Source organism: Bombina bombina, chromosome 1 (genome assembly GCF_027579735.1).
Source record: "Bombina bombina isolate aBomBom1 chromosome 1, aBomBom1.pri, whole genome shotgun sequence".
NCBI lineage: Eukaryota > Metazoa > Chordata > Amphibia > Anura > Bombinatoridae > Bombina > Bombina bombina.
Genome location: NC_069499.1, coordinates 1559940385 through 1559957881, shown reverse-complemented (window position 1 = coordinate 1559957881; position 17497 = coordinate 1559940385). Strand labels below are relative to the sequence as shown.

Genomic DNA, 17497 nt, shown 5'->3' with positions numbered 1-17497 from the left:
CAGTAGGCGAAACATGTTAAGGGAGGAATGACAGGATTGTTGGGTGTCCTGTAGTTTTAATTTTGCACTAGTCTAAGTGGTATTTCTTATGTATTAATCAACTATGGGGAAAGTGGTATCTACTTAGGAGATCTGTTGTTCAGGCTTATCCGATACTAGTTAATTTAAGGTACTTATGTAGCACATACCTGTAATTTCAGCACAAATTATTACTGCCCTAGGGCAAGCTTTGTGCTACTCATATTTCTTTTACTAACCTCTTCAGGTGGTTGCCCACAGTACAAATTACAAGCATATGACATCATATTTAACAACTAACAATAAGTATTTTTAGTGGCAACACTTAAACCTGGGGTAAACTGTAGTGTATAGTGCTTAGACACACTGCAGTGCCCTAAGTACAATCCATATAAACAAGTTTAATTTACGTATACACAGGTTCTACGTTGAGCTCAATTTATAGTGGCCTCTGTATTCCTTAACTTGTGGATCACTGCACAATCTAAGTGTGACGTTAGGGCATATAGATATTCCTTATTTATTTGCACGTTCAATACTAAGCGTATATAATTCATAGTGGGGTGAGAGGCCTCTCTAAAGGAGTCTTGCTGTTCGGGCTAATTTAGGTTACTGCTGTAATAAATAAATCGCATATCCTGCACTTACCTGCCTGGTGGCGAGCTTTAGTGTTAAGCCTCCTCACCAAGAATTACACTCCTTTGTAGGTTTCTGAAAATCTTATAATAAAAGTATATGATATGTAACTTTCTAATTAATCAATAGCAACCGATACATAGTTAGTTGCGAGTCGTTGGTTACACTGTAACTCAACATTTGAATACACGGTAACTCCTGTGGTTTCATTTATATACATACGCTCCATTCTAGATATTGGACTGTACATATGACGGTGGAGATATACCTCTAATCTAATCTGTGGAGCAATGAATATTCTAACTGTGACCCATGGGCACACTAACAAGTAATCTGTATAAGCCTCCTAGCCAAGTATTACACTCCTTTGGAGGTTGCTGAAAATCTTATAATAAAAGTATACGATATGTAACTTTATAATTAATCAATAGCAACCGATACAAAGTTAGTAGCGAGTCGTTGGTTACAGTGTAACTTAACATTTGAATACAAGGTAACTCCTGTGGTTTCATTTATATACACATGTTCCATTTTGGATATTGGGCTGTACAAATGACGGCGGAGATATACCTCTAATCTGTGGAGAAACTAATATTCTAATTGTGACCCACGGGCACACTAACAAGTCATTTGTATATATAAGAGTAAACTACACGTAACTTACAAGGTATCAATACCTAGCCATACTACTACTGTTGCAATACTATTTATGGGTACAATTTATATTAGTATCCATATAATACTGAGTGAGGTATACAATATACGAGTACACACTTCGACTGAATAGTGGCCCCTAATAGGTTTGGCCCCATTTTGCAGGGATGTTAGCCCACAGCAGATTACAAACATACCTTTACCATTAAGATTTACCCCAAATCCTCTTTAGGAGGGAGTTACTATCCATGATATTAATTCAGGATAAGAATTTGTAACTATCCACCCTTTTCACTACATTAGTTTGAAAACCACTTTTACTTGCTGCAACTGTTTTTATTGTGTGCAACCCTTTTTAAATAAAACTAATAAAGATGATATATTTTAAAACCTATATACACTAAGCACATATGTGTGAGGACAGAGTGCTTTTCCGGTTAGTATCCTGTCCAGCTCTCTTGCTGGAATTGTTCTTGTATATGTTTCTCTCTGATACTCAGCACCTATACACAATTACATAGTATAATTATATATTAGATTATATTCCATACGTTTAATATAGTGCTAAGTAATAAGAGTGGTGCCATTGCTCATCTCTCAAATTTTACCTGGTGTCACTGCACCTGCGGCCCCAATGTTTGTTTTTATTATTTGTTTGCAATAAATTCATTAACTGACTCCATTAACTAATGAACAAATATGAAAATGTGTTCAATCTTTTGTTTCGTTTCCCCTGTCTATTAAACAGAAAAACCAAATGAAAGATGTTTTGTATTCTTTCATTAATTTGTTTAGGTAATTTACTAAATGTCAGACAAAATTAGTTAAAATTTGTTTATTAACCTCTTAATGACCAGCAACGTACCCTGTTTCTATGGGGGTGCCCTTTTGTGTAATGCTGGGAAGGACTAATAGCATGGTCTACCCACACTATTATAGGCACACAATCCTCTAACGACCAGCGATGTACAGGGTACGTTTCGGTCCTTTAAGGGATTAATTATGCAAATAAATCATGAAAACATATTTCTGCACATCTAATTACAATGTCTTATGGACATTTGGTCTTTAAAAACAGTCTAGGGAATAGCAGTAAAGTTAGAGACCAAATTCAGTTTTAATATTTTATGAGGATTAATTAATTATAAAAAAGCCACCCATACTTAGAATACAGCCACTATTTATAACAATAGCTCCAGACATGCGAATCTGATAAAACCAGCTCTCAGAAGGGTAACAGGTAAATAGAGATATCCCAGATTTAATGGATCATTATGCATCGAACGGCACAAAATAACTGGCACTTCCTGACTTGTATGGACTAGATCACGGTTTTCATATTTCTTGAGATTTGAAATCACTAAACATGGCAGTGGAATTGGAATCCAGATCACGGTCAGGGATCTACTGTGTAAGCTCACCAGTGACTGGTAAGCTTAGACTGCTCACAGGCTTCACGTCTCTCCTATAATGCAGTTCCCCCTAAACATGGACGCACATATTTTCCGCTTGTTATATAGCTTTCATCCTGCTCTCTATTCATTAATATTTTTTCTTGCTTTATCCACATTTCAGTTGCAGAGAATCAGACAAGACAATTAAGCCTTCTGATGTCTGTTTGCAGTTCAGATTTGATACCTTTTTTCTTCTGCACTAAGGATTGTTTTTGACCTTGAGGCCTGACAGCTCTGTTCTGGTCTATTGATATCTGTCAGTTTTTCTATCAAGTTATTTCACTGGACACAAGTGAGAAAATTCTACGGTCGTTGAGCTCTGCCTCTGGTGACACTGACTGACAAAACGATTTGTCCTGTGACCTGTAGTGTGACTGGAACTTATAGCAGGAATTTCATCAAACGTTGTTAAGAGTCTTAAAGGAACATGATACACATAATTTTTATTTCATGATTCAGACAGAGCATACAATTTTAAACAGTTTTCCAATCTTCTTCTATTATCTCATTTACTTTGTTTTTTGGTATCCTTTGTTGAAAAACAAAATGTATGCTTACCTGTTAAAATTTCTTTCCGGGCATGGAGAGTCCACAATTTAATTCCAATTACTAGTGGGATATTCAACTCCTGGCCAGCAGGAGAAGGCAAAGAGCACCCCATCAGATCTGTTAAAGGGACAGTCTACACCAAAATGTTTCTTATTTTAAAATATAGATAATGCCTTTATTACCCATTCCCCATTTTTGCATAACCAACACAGTTATATTAATATACTTTTTACCTCTGTGATTACCTTGTAATCACAGAGGTAAAAATCTAAGCCTCTGCAGACAGCCTCCTTATCTAAGTTCTTTTGACAGACATCCAGTGTAGTCAATCAGTGAAGACTCCTAAATAACTTCACGGGAGTGAGCACAATGTCATCTATATGACACACATGAACTAACACTGTCTAACTGTGAAAAACTTTCAAAATGCTCTGAGCTAAGAGGCGGTTTTCAATGGTTTAGAAATCAGTTTGAGCCTAGCTTTTCAAAAATACCATCAAGGGAACAAAGCAAATTTGATGATAAAAGTAAATTGGAAAGTTGTTTAAAAATCCATGCCCGATCTGAATCATGAAAGTTTAGTTTTGACTTTACTGTCCCTTTAAGTGTTACTTCCCTTACCCATAATCCTCAGTCATTCGGCAGAAGGAAAATGGAAAAATAAGATAACATAAAAAGGTATAGAGGTGCCTGAAGTTCATGCCAAAAATTTGCCGTCTTAACTGTAAATAAGGGCGGGTCATGGACTCTCCATGCCCGGAAAGAAATACATTTATCAGGTAAGCATACATTTTGTTTTCTTTGCTATGGCATGGAGAGTGCACAATTTCATTCCAATTACTAGTGGAAACCAATACCCAAGCTAGAGGACACAGAATGAAAGGGAGGGAAAACAAGACAGGCGGACCTAAACAGAAGGCACCACCGCTTGAAGAACTTTTCTCCCAAAGGAAGCCTCAGCAGAGGCAAAAGTATCAAATTTGTAGAATTTGAAAAAAGAATGGAAAGAGGACCAAGTGGCCGCCTTGCAGATTTGCTCCACAGAAGCTTCATTTTTGAAAGCCTAGGAAGAAGAGACAGCCCTAGTAGAATGAGCCGTAATTCTCTCAGGAGGCTGATGCCCAGCTGTCTCATATGCTAATCAGATAACACTTCTCAACCAGAGAGAAAGAGTAGTAGAAGTGGCCTTCTGACCCTTACCAGCGAAAACAACAAACAGGGCAGTAGACTGCCGAAAATCTTTAGTTGCTTGAAGGTAAAATTTGTGTACGCACAACATCCAGGTTATGCAACAGGTGTTCCTTCTGAGAAGAAGGATTATGAAAAAAATAAGGAACAACAAATTCCTGATTGAACTTGCGATCCTATACTACCTTGGAAAGAAATCCTAACTTAGCATGAAGAACCACCTTATCTGCATGAAAAATAAGGTATCACACTGCAGAGCCGAAAGCTCGGCAGAAGAAATAGCAAGAACACAACTTAATATCAAGTGAATGCATAGGCTCAAATGGAGCCTGCTGCAGAACTTTAAGAACAAGGTTAAGGCTCCAAGGGGGAGCAATAGGATTAAACACAGGCCTGATTCTGACCAAGGCCCGCACGAACAAGGTTAAGGCTCCAAGGGGGCGCAATAGGATTAAACACAGGCCTGATTCTGACCAAGGCCCGAACGAACAAGGTTAAGGCTCCAAGGGGGAGCAATAGGATTAAACACAGGCCTGATTCTGACCAAGGCCCGCACGAACAAGGTTAAGGCTCCAAGGGGGAGCAATAGGATTAAACACAGGCCTGATTCTGACCAAGGCCCGCACAAACAAGGTTAAGGCTCCAAGGGGGCGCAATAGGATTAAACACAGGCCTGATTCTGAGCAAGGCCCGCACAAAAGATTGAACATCTGGTAGATCTGCCAGAGGTTAGAGTAAAATAATAGAGAGTGCAGAAATCTGACCCTTCAGAGTGCTGGCTGTTAATCCTTTCTCCAGGCCCTCATGAAGAAAAGACAAAATTCAAGGAAACCTCGCCCTGCTCCAAGAGAAACCCTTTTCCTCACACCAATAAAGTTATTTACGCCATACCTCATGGCAAATCTTACAAGTAACAGGTTTACGAGCCTGAAGCATGGTATCAATTACCTTCTCAGAGAAACCCCGTCTAGCAAAAACTAGGCGTTCAACCTCTAAGCAGTCAGCTTCAGAGAATCTAAATTTGGGTGGAGGAAGGGACCCTGTCAGTGCGCCAAAATGGCGGCGCAACTACACAGATGAAGTAAAAAACTACACATAACCCTGTCTTGAAACCGGTACATCAGTAACCGTACTGAAAAAATAAAATATATATTTCACAGCCGTGCCCAATTGTGTATAAAATTAACACCATCTTATGGAAGTGAGAACTGCTTAGCACTGAGAGAGGGGTCCCTGACTGTCCAGGAAACCGTACTGCTCCTAGAAAATAACCCTTAGTTCTCAAAAGAGGTTTCCATAATGAGGACATATATAAATCCTAATCTGAAAGGATTATTGCAGACCCACATATTTACCGGCGAACTGCAATCTCTACATTTAGTTTCGCCACTGAGGTATTTTACAGAAAATTAGCTTTCACTGAAAAGGCCCCTCAAAGTCCACCCACACAGGATTAAATATGAAAAGTCCCTTATCCTCAACTGCCCTATTAGACAACAAGCCATGAGGGTAGGGATACAGGACTCACAGTTAGAAGTCTTCCTTCTTCTATAACAGCTTCTGGCCTGTCCGTTCCACCGGCTTCTGACAGGAACCTTGAAACCTCTTCTGTAGGTAGGCACAAATCCTAGGTGTGACAGATCCAGACGACTTTTGACAGGGACCTGGATAAAAGGAAATACAGAGTAACCAACCCTGGTTTTCCATAGAGGGGTAGCATAAATGTTGGAAGGTAAACAAGGACTACCTCACCATCTTCCAACTGCTAGAAGCCACCATTACTCTTACTAAAGAGATTTACATGGACACAGCATAGCCCCAATCGTTGCTTGCAGGGAAGAGTACCCATTAAAGGATTAAATATCTTCAGACACCAACTTTGCACATCCTCCCGATGATCAAGGCAAAGAATGACTGGGGATTTTGGGTAAGGGAAGTGACACTTAACAGTTTTGCTGGGGTGCTCTTTGCCTCCTCCTGCTGGCCAGGAGTTGAATATCCCACTAGTTAGTGGAATGAAATCGTTGACTCTCCATGCCATAGGAAAGAAAGAATACTTAGGTAGCCCTAGGAGCTAGCTGCTGATTGGTGGCTGCACAAATATGCCTGTTATTAGTTTACTGATGTGTTCAGCTAGCTCACAGTACTGCATTGTTGCTCCTTCAATAAAGGACAACAAGAGAATTAAAGCAAAATTGATAACAGAAGTAAATTGTAAAGTTGTTTAAAATTGCATGCTCTATCATGTCCCTTTAATTAATTGTGTGTTTTTTCCCTATTCATTATCATCATTTATAGCATGACATGATAAGCCACAAGCCAACAGCCACTGTTATGTTATTCTCTCCACCAGAATAACACTTGTAATGGCTTGGTATTCATCGCACTCCCGCAAACAGGGACATTTGTTTGTTTGGGGGTGCACAATAAATTAGAGCTACATTGTAATCTAACCCTAAAGGAGTGAGAGCGCTGTGAAAATGGACCCCCTCTACTTTGTGGTCCACCCTGCCCTCATCTTCTATCTCCTCCTATTCTTCTTTCTTTTTCTAGCCCTTTTTATTCATTTATCCTTTATCGGCACTCTCTTCCAGATATCTAACTACTGCCAGTCGTATCTTTATCATTTCATATATTATTTTGAACTCACTGGATCCACTGGATTCCCAATCAACCTTTTCTTAACAATTGTCAGATTTCATATAAGCAACATTTTATTGTTTAGTTTTATGTTTATTTAAAAATGTAATAAGGGGAAAAAATGAACCCCCCCCCCCCGAAGTCTAACTATTTTACTATTTATATCAAATATTTTTGCCAACTGGGTTACATTATAAAGTAGCCGGTGGGAGCAGTGTGATACTTTCTATTCTAACATATTGTACTATTTAATGCACAAATTAATTGAATTATTTCAAATAAATTTATTAAATGATCATTTTTTCAATAAATATTGTTAATGTTTAATGTTAGCTAATTTTACCTTAAAAGGGACAGTCAACACTGTTGTTTTTGTTTAAAAAGATAGATAATGCCATTACTAACGTTGTTATATTATTATACTTTATAACATTTAAACCTCTAAATTTCTGCCTGTTTCTAAGCCACTACAGACAGCCTCTTATCACATGCTTTTTATTAGCTTTTCATAACAGGAGACTGCTAGTTCATGTAAGCCATATAGATAACATTGTGCTCATGCCCGTGGCTTGTGGCAGACACTGCACTAATTGGCTAAAATGCAAGTCAATAGATAATAAATAAAAAGTCATGTGATCAGGGGGCTGTCAGAAGAGGCTTAGATACAAGGTAATCACAGAGGTTAAAAGTATATTAATGTAAACTTGTTGGCTGTGCAAAACTGGGGAAAGTGTAATAAAGGGATTATCTTTTTAAACAATAAAAGTTGACTGTCCCTTTAATATTGGCTAACATTGTAGCCGAGTGTGCACCTATTAAAAAGGTCCTGGGGCGAACACCGATATATTTATAAATACAGCCCGGAGTTTAGGAACTGAAGTAGCCTTAAAGGGATACTAAACCCAAATTGTTTCTTTAATGATTCAGATAGAGCAGCAATTTTCTAATGTACTCCTACTATCAATTTTCTTCGTTCTCTTGCTATCTTTATTTAAAAAGCAATAATTTAAAGCTTAGGAGCCAGCCCATTTTAGGTTCAGCACCCTGGATAGCGTGCTTGCTTATTGGTGGCTACACTTAGCAAACCAATAAGCAAGCATAACCCAGGTTCCCAACCAAAAATTGTCTGGCTCTTTTGCTTTACATTCCTGCATTTTAAATAAAGATAGCAAGAGAACAAAGAAAAATTGATAATAGGAATTAATTAGAAAGTTGCTTAAAATTGCTCCTCTATCCGAATAGTTAAATATTTTTTTTTTTAGTATCCCTTTAAAAATGAGCAGTTGTTTGCCATTTGTGCCGCATAACCTCACCCCAACCCTGCACCTTGGATTCTGCTGCTTCATTCAAAATAAAAGGATGTGGCAAATTGTGATCCGGTAGAGAGAGAGACTTCAGTAATAAATGTACCATGCACTGATTAGTCATGTGACAGGAACTGAAATGAACGCATGCAGTTTGCGCTGGTGGCTGCAGATTTGGCCTCATCTCTTCCCCAGTCAGATGTGTCCTTTGACATGTTTGTGTCAGCAGATAATAATCTTGTAAATAGGAAACAGCCTATTAAAGGGACAGTGTATTGTAAATTTGTCTTCCCTTTCATCAATTTTACAAGCTGGAATGAATTCAATTTTTACATATAGCGGCTTTATCTTTATTTTGTTTTATAAAATAGCTGGTTTTGCCTTTTGTAACCCCACCTTTACTGAAATGTTCAGTATACAAGTACTGGTTAAAAAAAAAACATCTATGCAAAAAAAGGTTTAGAAGAAATCACACCCTCAACATGAGGTACTAAAATATTAATTTTCCATTGTTTTCTCTAAGTATTACTCTAATGCGTATACAAGTGAGATATGATAAAGAGTTCTGTTCTCCCTGCAAGCTCAGTCCATTTGATTGAGTCGTGTTTTCAATTAGCAGAAAGTTATTTCATAAACAAAAATACTCTGCAGCTGGTATAACAAGTTTTCCTGCATTCATGGGGAAACAACTTTACAGTACACTGACCCCTTTAACAACACATAACCCAGGAATAGCTACAATAATCTATTGCTCTTGTTAAAGGGACATTAAACTGTTGGGTACAATTACAATAGCATGCTTACTAATTTATTTTAACTAGGGTTGCACCGATACCATTTTTTTAAGACCAAGTACAAGTACCGATAGTTTTTTTCAAATACTCACCGATACCAATTACCAATACTTTTTTTTTATGTCATAACATTACCAAGCACAATACAGACTAATGATTTAAGATCACTTCTTTAGAATTATGAACTGTATCTTAAAAGACATTTTAAAATAATAAAACAGTTTTATGTGCTTGTTGTCACAAAGTTCACAGAACATGTTTATAAATAAAATTATTACAATCAAATATATTAATAACAACAACAATAAATAACAGCTACAGCAGCTGGGGCTGGAAAGCTACAATTTAAAGGGGCGATTACTGGATGCAATTGGGTTGTAGGGTGCCTATATAATTGATAAATCTGACATTTGTATTTAATACAAAGTAATATAATTTAATTCTGAAAATAATATTTGGGAAGGAGTATCCCAGTAATCCCCCCTTTGAGAAAAATGGGGCATTTGTATTCTACTGAATCAACAGAAAATAGGGCTGGTCTTCATATTTTTCCAGGGCTGCTTTTTATTCCCAGTCCACCTGGCTAAGGGTGTTCCTCAGAGTACAGTATATTTTGAGCATAATTGTGCAAGATGAGAGGCTTCCAGCTGTAAAGTAGCAGCTTTTAAAGCACTGCTCTGACATAAAATAATACAGATAACAGCAATTTGTATTGGCAGAACAGAAGTGAACAATTTTTAGTTAAAGTGTCAGTAAACCTTAAAAATAATGTTATATAATTCTGCACATAGTGCAGAATTATATGACATTATATTAGCGCAAACACTGTAAAACCTAATATTCCCTTATAATTTTTAAAAGAAACAGCTGTTTTACAGACCCGCTCTCTGTGATCTTCTGAGCGGGTCTGTTTGTTTTACATAGCGCATCGGGCCAGCTGTATAGACACAGCCCGGCCCGACCGCGCCATTATACTGTCTGTCTGACAGCGGGAGCGAGCTGCACTTAGTATAATGGCGCGGTCGGGCCAGGCTGTGACTATACAGCTGGCCCGATGCGCTATGTAAAACAAACAGACCCGCTCAGAAGATCACAGAGAGCGGGTCTGTAAAACAGCCGTTTCTTTTAAAAATTATAAGGGAATATTAAGTTTTACAGTGTTTGCGCTAATATAATGTTATATAATTCTGCACTATGTGCAGAATTATATAACATTATTTTTAAGGTTTACTGTCCCTTTAAGTCTCCACTCCAGCTTAAAATGAAATGGGAACATACAGTTTGAAAAACGCCACAAGATGGCATATGGGTAGGAATTGGAGGTATCGGTTTAAGTATCGGTGCATTTGCATGAGTACAAGTACTCATGCAAATACTTGGTATCGGCACCGATACTAGTATCGGTATCGGTGCAACCCTAATATTAACCCTTCATAAGTGCTGGTTAGTGACACTCAGAATCTTCACACTGGGTGCAGCCATCTTGGAATTTAAATATTCTTTTACTCTGTGACAGAAGTGCGACATTGGTGTGTTCTTGCCAAGTCATATCATGCAAAATAGAGTGCACAATACAGAGCAGGAGCTGTAGGTTTCTGCAGTAGCTGCATTGTTCTATGTTATTGCTAAGGGCTTTATATATGTGTTATGTAACTTTTAAATTGAAAAAAAGGAGAAAAAAAACATAACTTGTCTGCTTTCTTTTGTGCAAGCTAATCCTAAGTGCAAAGTACAGCTGTCAAAAAGCCGGCAATGTCCCTGATCTGTGAGAGCGCACTGCTTCTGTCACAGGATTCAGCAATACGTGCGTACCAAGATGGCAGCGCCCCTAATATAAAGACGCAGAGTTTTACCAACTGGTTAAATAAAATAATGGCTTTAAAGAGAGCTGCAAGTACACAGGGAAAAACAATAGCTCAGTGAGTATTAACCTGCATACAAAGAGAGATGCGCTCTACCAGGAACGAACAACAGCTCAATAGCTAGTTCTATGGCGATTTACCATCCAGGAGCAACCTCTTTTAGCCCAGTTCTGCTTTTCACAAAGGAAAACTTTCCCGAAACATATCAGTCTGATCCCGCCAATTAAGGTTAGTCCAGCCACAAAATACCAGGCAATTCTCCTCTGAACATGACAACCCCAGACGATCGTTTCTGCCTCCTATGGCCCTCGTCAGTGAGGTGCAGCCATATTCCTCTAAGCACACTGGGCAAGGAGTCCACGTCTGGTTTCAGTTAGTATTAACACGCTACTGTAGTTGAACACAAAAGTTTAATGTCCCTTTAAAAGGGCCAGTCAACATCAAAACCGTTATTGTTTAACAAGATAAATAACGCCTTTACTACCCATTCCCCAGATTGGCACAACACACATTGTTATATTAATATACATTATAACATTTAAACCTCTACATTTCTGCCTGTTTCTAAACCAATACATACAGCCTCTTATCACATGCTTTTTTATTTGCTTTTCACAAAAAGAGACAGTTAATCCATGTGGGCTATATAGATAACATTGTGCTCACGACCGTGGAGTTGTGGCTGACACTGCACTAATTGGCTAAAATGCAAGTCAATAGATAATAAATAACCATGTGATCAGGGGGCTTACCATGTCGGCTGTGCAAAACTGGGGAAAGGGTAATAAAGGGGTTATCTATCTTTTTTAAACAATAAAAACTTTGGAATTGGCTGCCCCTTTAAGTATATATCATATTGTGTTGTTGAAAAGCCGACAAGGTTATCTTTTTTTGTTTCTCATTAAGTTTTATTTTGTGCATATGATACAGAAAACGGTTTCATAGACCATATTTTTTCTCCCAATTTGAATTAATTTGTTTAGTAAGAATATGAAGGCATTTTTTTTATTTAATTTTTTTTTTTTTTTTTTTTTTTTTAAATTCAAATGTTTTTTATCTTCTTATATGAAATCAATTCATATAGTATATGACCTTAGCCGAGTATATAAATATCCAATGTTGTATATGATTAAAATCTTATGTGACTAGTCAATTTATTAATTAATTGTTCTCCTCTTCTGTTTTGATATAAGCATATTATATCCCGCGTGTTGAATAAGTTTTTACACCACAGGAAGTCCAAAAGGGGCTTTTAATAAATCGAGGGATACACATCTTATACCCAACAGAGAGAGAAGGAAAAAGAAAAAAAAAAAAATGGAAAAAACTAGGTGTTATATTTTCGTTTCTCTTGTTAGGTACGCATATTATAGCTTTTTGTTGTAATTGAGCTTTAAATTAGCTTGTTTCAGAGTACTTTTGTTTGAGTAAGCTCAGATAGTACATTGTGAGGTATTATTGTTATTTTTCCACGATGTAAAATCCTTGTACTGAATGTGAAGTACCTTGTGTATACTTGTAATGTTTGTATGAACACCTCAATAAAAAAAATGATAAAAAAAAAAAAAAAAAAAAAAAAGAATATGAAGGCATTTTGTACTGACAGTAGAACTTGTATGGCAAGAAGTGAGCAGTTACAAGATGTGGCGCCAGTGATTATAAAGGAAATGAACTCCCAGCTGTGACAAGGGACAGGTACCAGATGAGCCAGGTTCCTGATATTGCTCAAGTGTAAGGGGAGGTCACACCATATACTTGCTACTTTAGCCTACATACAAATATCCTGTATCTGGTTGTTTTCTAATAAAGAGACTGAGAAATCATTATATATGGTCATTATACCATTGCTAAAACAACAAATCTAATGGTGGCCTATGATTTTTGAACAGTAATGTATATATGAGTGTGTGTAATTTGCAGTGCACGTATTATTACTTTACATCTGCTAAAGCAAGTCATTAGGAACACAGTAAGGCATAAAAAAATGCAGCATAGTTTCCCTTTAACCCCCATATCTCAGGGCAAATCATAAAACTGACAAGTTCAGAAAATATAGGTCATATTTGTTTCCTTATGTGCCAGCACTGAACTGTGTATCTTTGTTTACTTAGTCTTTCTCTGTGCTTCAGGCTGTTCTCAAGGCTACAGACCTAGCACTGCAATGGCTCAGATTACAGTACTACACTAATAGGAGGACCCGCCATAAGTGCTAGAATTACAGCATTATTAATTATAGCACACACATACGTGTTCCCATCCATTATCTGGCTGCTGTCAGAGGTTCTGTCTTCATCCTGGATGTCAAAGGATTCTGGTTTCCGAATAAGGAAGAACAGGACTGACCCAACCAAGCTGATGACTGTAAGAGCTATAAACACTGATCTTCGGTCCCTTTCTGATTTAGAGAGACAAAGGGGGAGAATTAGCACAAAGAACATGATCAGGTCCACAATTCAGAACCATCACAAGACCATGGTTATCCTGTAACTATTAGATTAGATATAATGTGATCACTGGCTGCAAAACCACAGACCCTCAGCCTTACGTTCCCCATGAGGATTCTATCTCAAGAAAAGGTTGATTCTCTGTAGCTCCTACCATGGCAGCGAGACCGTTTCATAAAACGTTCTCCTGTTACCTTACATTTTTTCAACCACTTTCTCTACTTTCATATTCTATTATTATCTTCCGTTTCCTTCTTTACCCCACTTCTCTCTCTCCGTCTACCACTTGCCAATTGCTCCACCACACTCCCCCTCTCTACTCAATCTGAGAAGACTGATAACTCTTGCACAAATGAATTAGCCCAAGGGGTCATTTTGTCAAAGCAAATTAGGCCTGTGTCTAGGGGTAGTTATATGGCATGATGCCACCTCACTCATATTTTCTCCAAAGATTTCTGGTAATCTAAATGCAAATCAAAGATCCTGGGTTGTTTAGTGTGGTTGCATGTCCCCTCTATTTGTCCCTGGCCTCCTGAGAAATATATGGAGGGAAAGCTGAGATAAAACGGTTATGTGTGGAAGACAACAGATTATACAGTGCCTAGAGCAGCACAAAAAATAATTAGACTGCTGAATTAGTCATATTTTGTGCTGAAAATCTAGCACTGAATGTGGTTCTCAAATTTCTTCACTATTGGAATAAGAACTGCCCTAAAAACTAAATCTGACTGTGCATTCATTACAAGTAATCTGAAAGTTTCTCTGTTAAATAAACAAAACCATTAGATAAATATGGACTGTAGTTACAATTTCATCTATATGACACATTGATTTCTGGTATAGTCCTAAGTTTCTTTTTCTTTTTTAAACAGACATGCTATCTAAATGCTGAATCACATTAAAATGACCATATCTGATTATATATGTAAAAAAAGCTGGCTAGAAAATAGCACATGAACATCTCTATTATAAAGGGATTTTATTCAGCCAATCAGGATGCTAGTCCCAGGACTTGAAGGGAGCGTACCCCTGGCATGTGCAGCACAGTCACTTTATTTCCCTCTTCAGTTTAACCCCTTAAAGACCAGCACCATACCCTGAACGGCACTGATGTCCTGCAGTGCAGAAATAATGTAATGGAGGACACCCCAGGCTAACGATCGCAGGGACACCTTGTCCCTGTGATACCTTGCTTGTCAGTTAGGTGCCTTCATTCATAAAATACACACTGATCACAGCTTTTATCTCATGCTGTTGCTGGAAGCCTGCACGCAAGTCTAGACAGCAGCAGTACAGTAATTTACAAATAACAGCTACTGTGTATACAATCAATGTGAAAGCCAGTCACAGAGATTGCATATTTAAAATGGAGCCTGGATACTGGCATGCACCAGTGCATGCTGGTATCAGGTTCAGTGGCCAATCACTGGATGCCTCAGGAGTAAGGTAGGCCAGTGATGCACAAAAAGAGGCTCATGGTCATGTGATCACTGTGACCGTCAGTCACAGTGATCACATGTGAAAAATGACAAGCCATTGTTTGTTAACAAATACAGTAAAATTAATTTTAATAAAGCATTTTATGTATTTTTTGATCAAGTTTATTTTAATAAAGTTTTTTTTATATAATTCGCTTTTAATAAGTTTTTTTTTTTTTTTTTACCCCTACATTTTATTTTCTGCCCTTGGCAATAAAAGAGTTAAATATAATCTGTCAAAATACCCTGGGTGTCTTAATTCTACTATACTTTTGTGTAGCAGTTTTGAATTGAGTGATCGCTATTTAGCTTACAGTCCAAGCATAGAACATTTTAGCGATAAACCAATAATGCCATCTTAGTAGTAGTTCAATATTTGCTGTAAATTACTTGGAAATATAGACATATGGGGTATTGCTAAAATCAGGACAACATAATAAATAATTTTATTTAAAGGTACTTTCTTTAGTTTTGTAGAAATGGTTATAAAGAAACCTATGTACCCATATAGGATATCACTAGAAAGCCCAATTTGTCTGTTAAAAACCCCCCAGTATATAATATGCATGGGTGCACTTAACAAGGGAGCAGATAATTAAGGTAAATCAATTAGCAAAATTGCCAAAATTGTCCATGCCCTTTAAGCACGGAAATTGGGAAAACTTTTGGTAAATGGGTTTAGAATATGGCAAAAGATCACAGTAATGCAAAGTCTGTACTTTTCATCATATACACAACAGTAAAGAAAGTGAATCTTAAGGATAACTGCTCACAAAACACTTGCTCTGCTGACATTTTGAGGAAAAAAACATAAAATTATGCTTGATAATTTCATTTCCATCGAGGGGAGGAGAGTCCACAGCTTCAGTCATTACTGTTGAGAATTAAGAACCTGGCCACCAGGAGGAGGCAAAGACACCACAGCCAAAGGCTTAAATACTCCTCCCACTCCCCTCATCCCCCAGTCATTCTGCCGAGGGAACCAGGAACTGTAGGAGAAATATCAGGGTATAAAAGGTGCCAGAAGATAATTAAATTTAGGTCCACCCCACGGAGATACGGGCAGGAGCCGTGGACTCTCCTCCCCTCGATGGAAATGAAATTATCAGGTAAGCATAATTTATGTTTTCCATCTAAAGGGGAGAAGTCCACAGCTTAATTCATTAATGTTTTGAACATATACCCAAGCTCTAGAAGACACTGAATCAAACAGGGAGGGCAAAAGGCGGACCCTAATCTGAGGGAACCACAGCCTGCAAAACCTCTCTCCCAAAAACAGCTTCCGCAGAAGCAAAAACTTCAAATTTGTAAAACTTTGTAAAAGTGTGTAAGGAGGACCAGGTAGCCGCCTTACAAATTTGCTCCATAGAGGCCTCATTCTTAAAGGCCCAAGACGAAGTCACAGCTCTAGTTGAATGAGCCGTGATCCTCTGAGGAGGCTTATGTCCCGCTCTCTCATAAGCCAAGCGAATCAAACTCCTCAACCAAAAGGACAAAGAAGTAGCAGAGGCCCTTTGCCCCTTACGCTTCCCAGAATACACCACAAAAAGAGATGTAGACTGTCTGAAATCCTTTGTAGCCTGAAGATAGAACTTCAAGGCACGAACCACATCCAAGTTATGAAGTAACCTCTCCTTAGAAGAAGAAGGGTTAGGACACAAGGGAGGAACAACTATTTCCTGATTGATGTTACGGTTAGACACCACCTTGGGGAGAAACCCCAACCCAGTGCGAAGAACAGCCTTATCCGCATGAAATACCAGATAAGGAGGGTCACTTTGCAAGGCAGCTAGCTCAGATACTCTGCGCGCCGATGCAATAGCCAACAGGAAGAGAACCTTCCAGGACAAAATCTTAATGTCAATGGAATGCATAGGTTCAAATGGAACCCTCTGCAAGACCTTAAGAACTAAGTTTAAGCTCCAAGGTGGAGCCGACTGTCTAAAGACAGATCTGATTCTAGACAGAGCCTGAACAAAAGAAAGTCCTCCACAGCTTATGGTAGATGGCTTCCTTGCCTGAATTAGAGTATCAATCACAGTTTCAGAAAAGCCTCTCTTGGCTAAGACTAGGCGTTCAATCTCCACGCAGTCAGCCTCAGAGAATCTAGATTTCGATGTTGAAAGGGGCCCTGTGACAGCAGATCCCTGTAACAGGGTAACCTCCACGGCGGAGAGGATGATATCCCCACCAGATCCGCAAACCACGTCCTCCGCGGCCACGAAGGAGCAATCAGAATGGCCGAGGCCCGCTCCTGTTTGATGCGTGCCACTACACGAGGTAGAAGTGGTAGTGGTGGAAAAAAATAAGCTAGGCTGAAACCCCAAGGAACCACTAAGTCATCTGTCAGCTCTGACTGGGGATCCCTGGACCTCAACCCGTATTGAGGCAGCTTGCAATTGAGTCTGGACGCCATAAGATCTATCTCCGGCGTTCCCCATCTAAGACAAATCTGCACAAACCCTTTGGGGTGAAG

At 38.5% G+C, this 17497-nt stretch overlaps 1 protein-coding gene across 1 annotated transcript in view; it reads right to left on the bottom strand.

The window, feature by feature from the left end:
* MFSD11 (major facilitator superfamily domain containing 11) overlaps positions 1-17497 on the bottom strand; it is a 143811-nt gene that overhangs the window by 65530 nt on the left and 60784 nt on the right. Inside the window, exon 9 of the mRNA XM_053709569.1 lies at positions 13347-13494. Within this exon, the coding sequence (XP_053565544.1) occupies positions 13347-13494 (148 nt within the window). The remainder of the gene's footprint in view (positions 1-13346; positions 13495-17497) is intronic.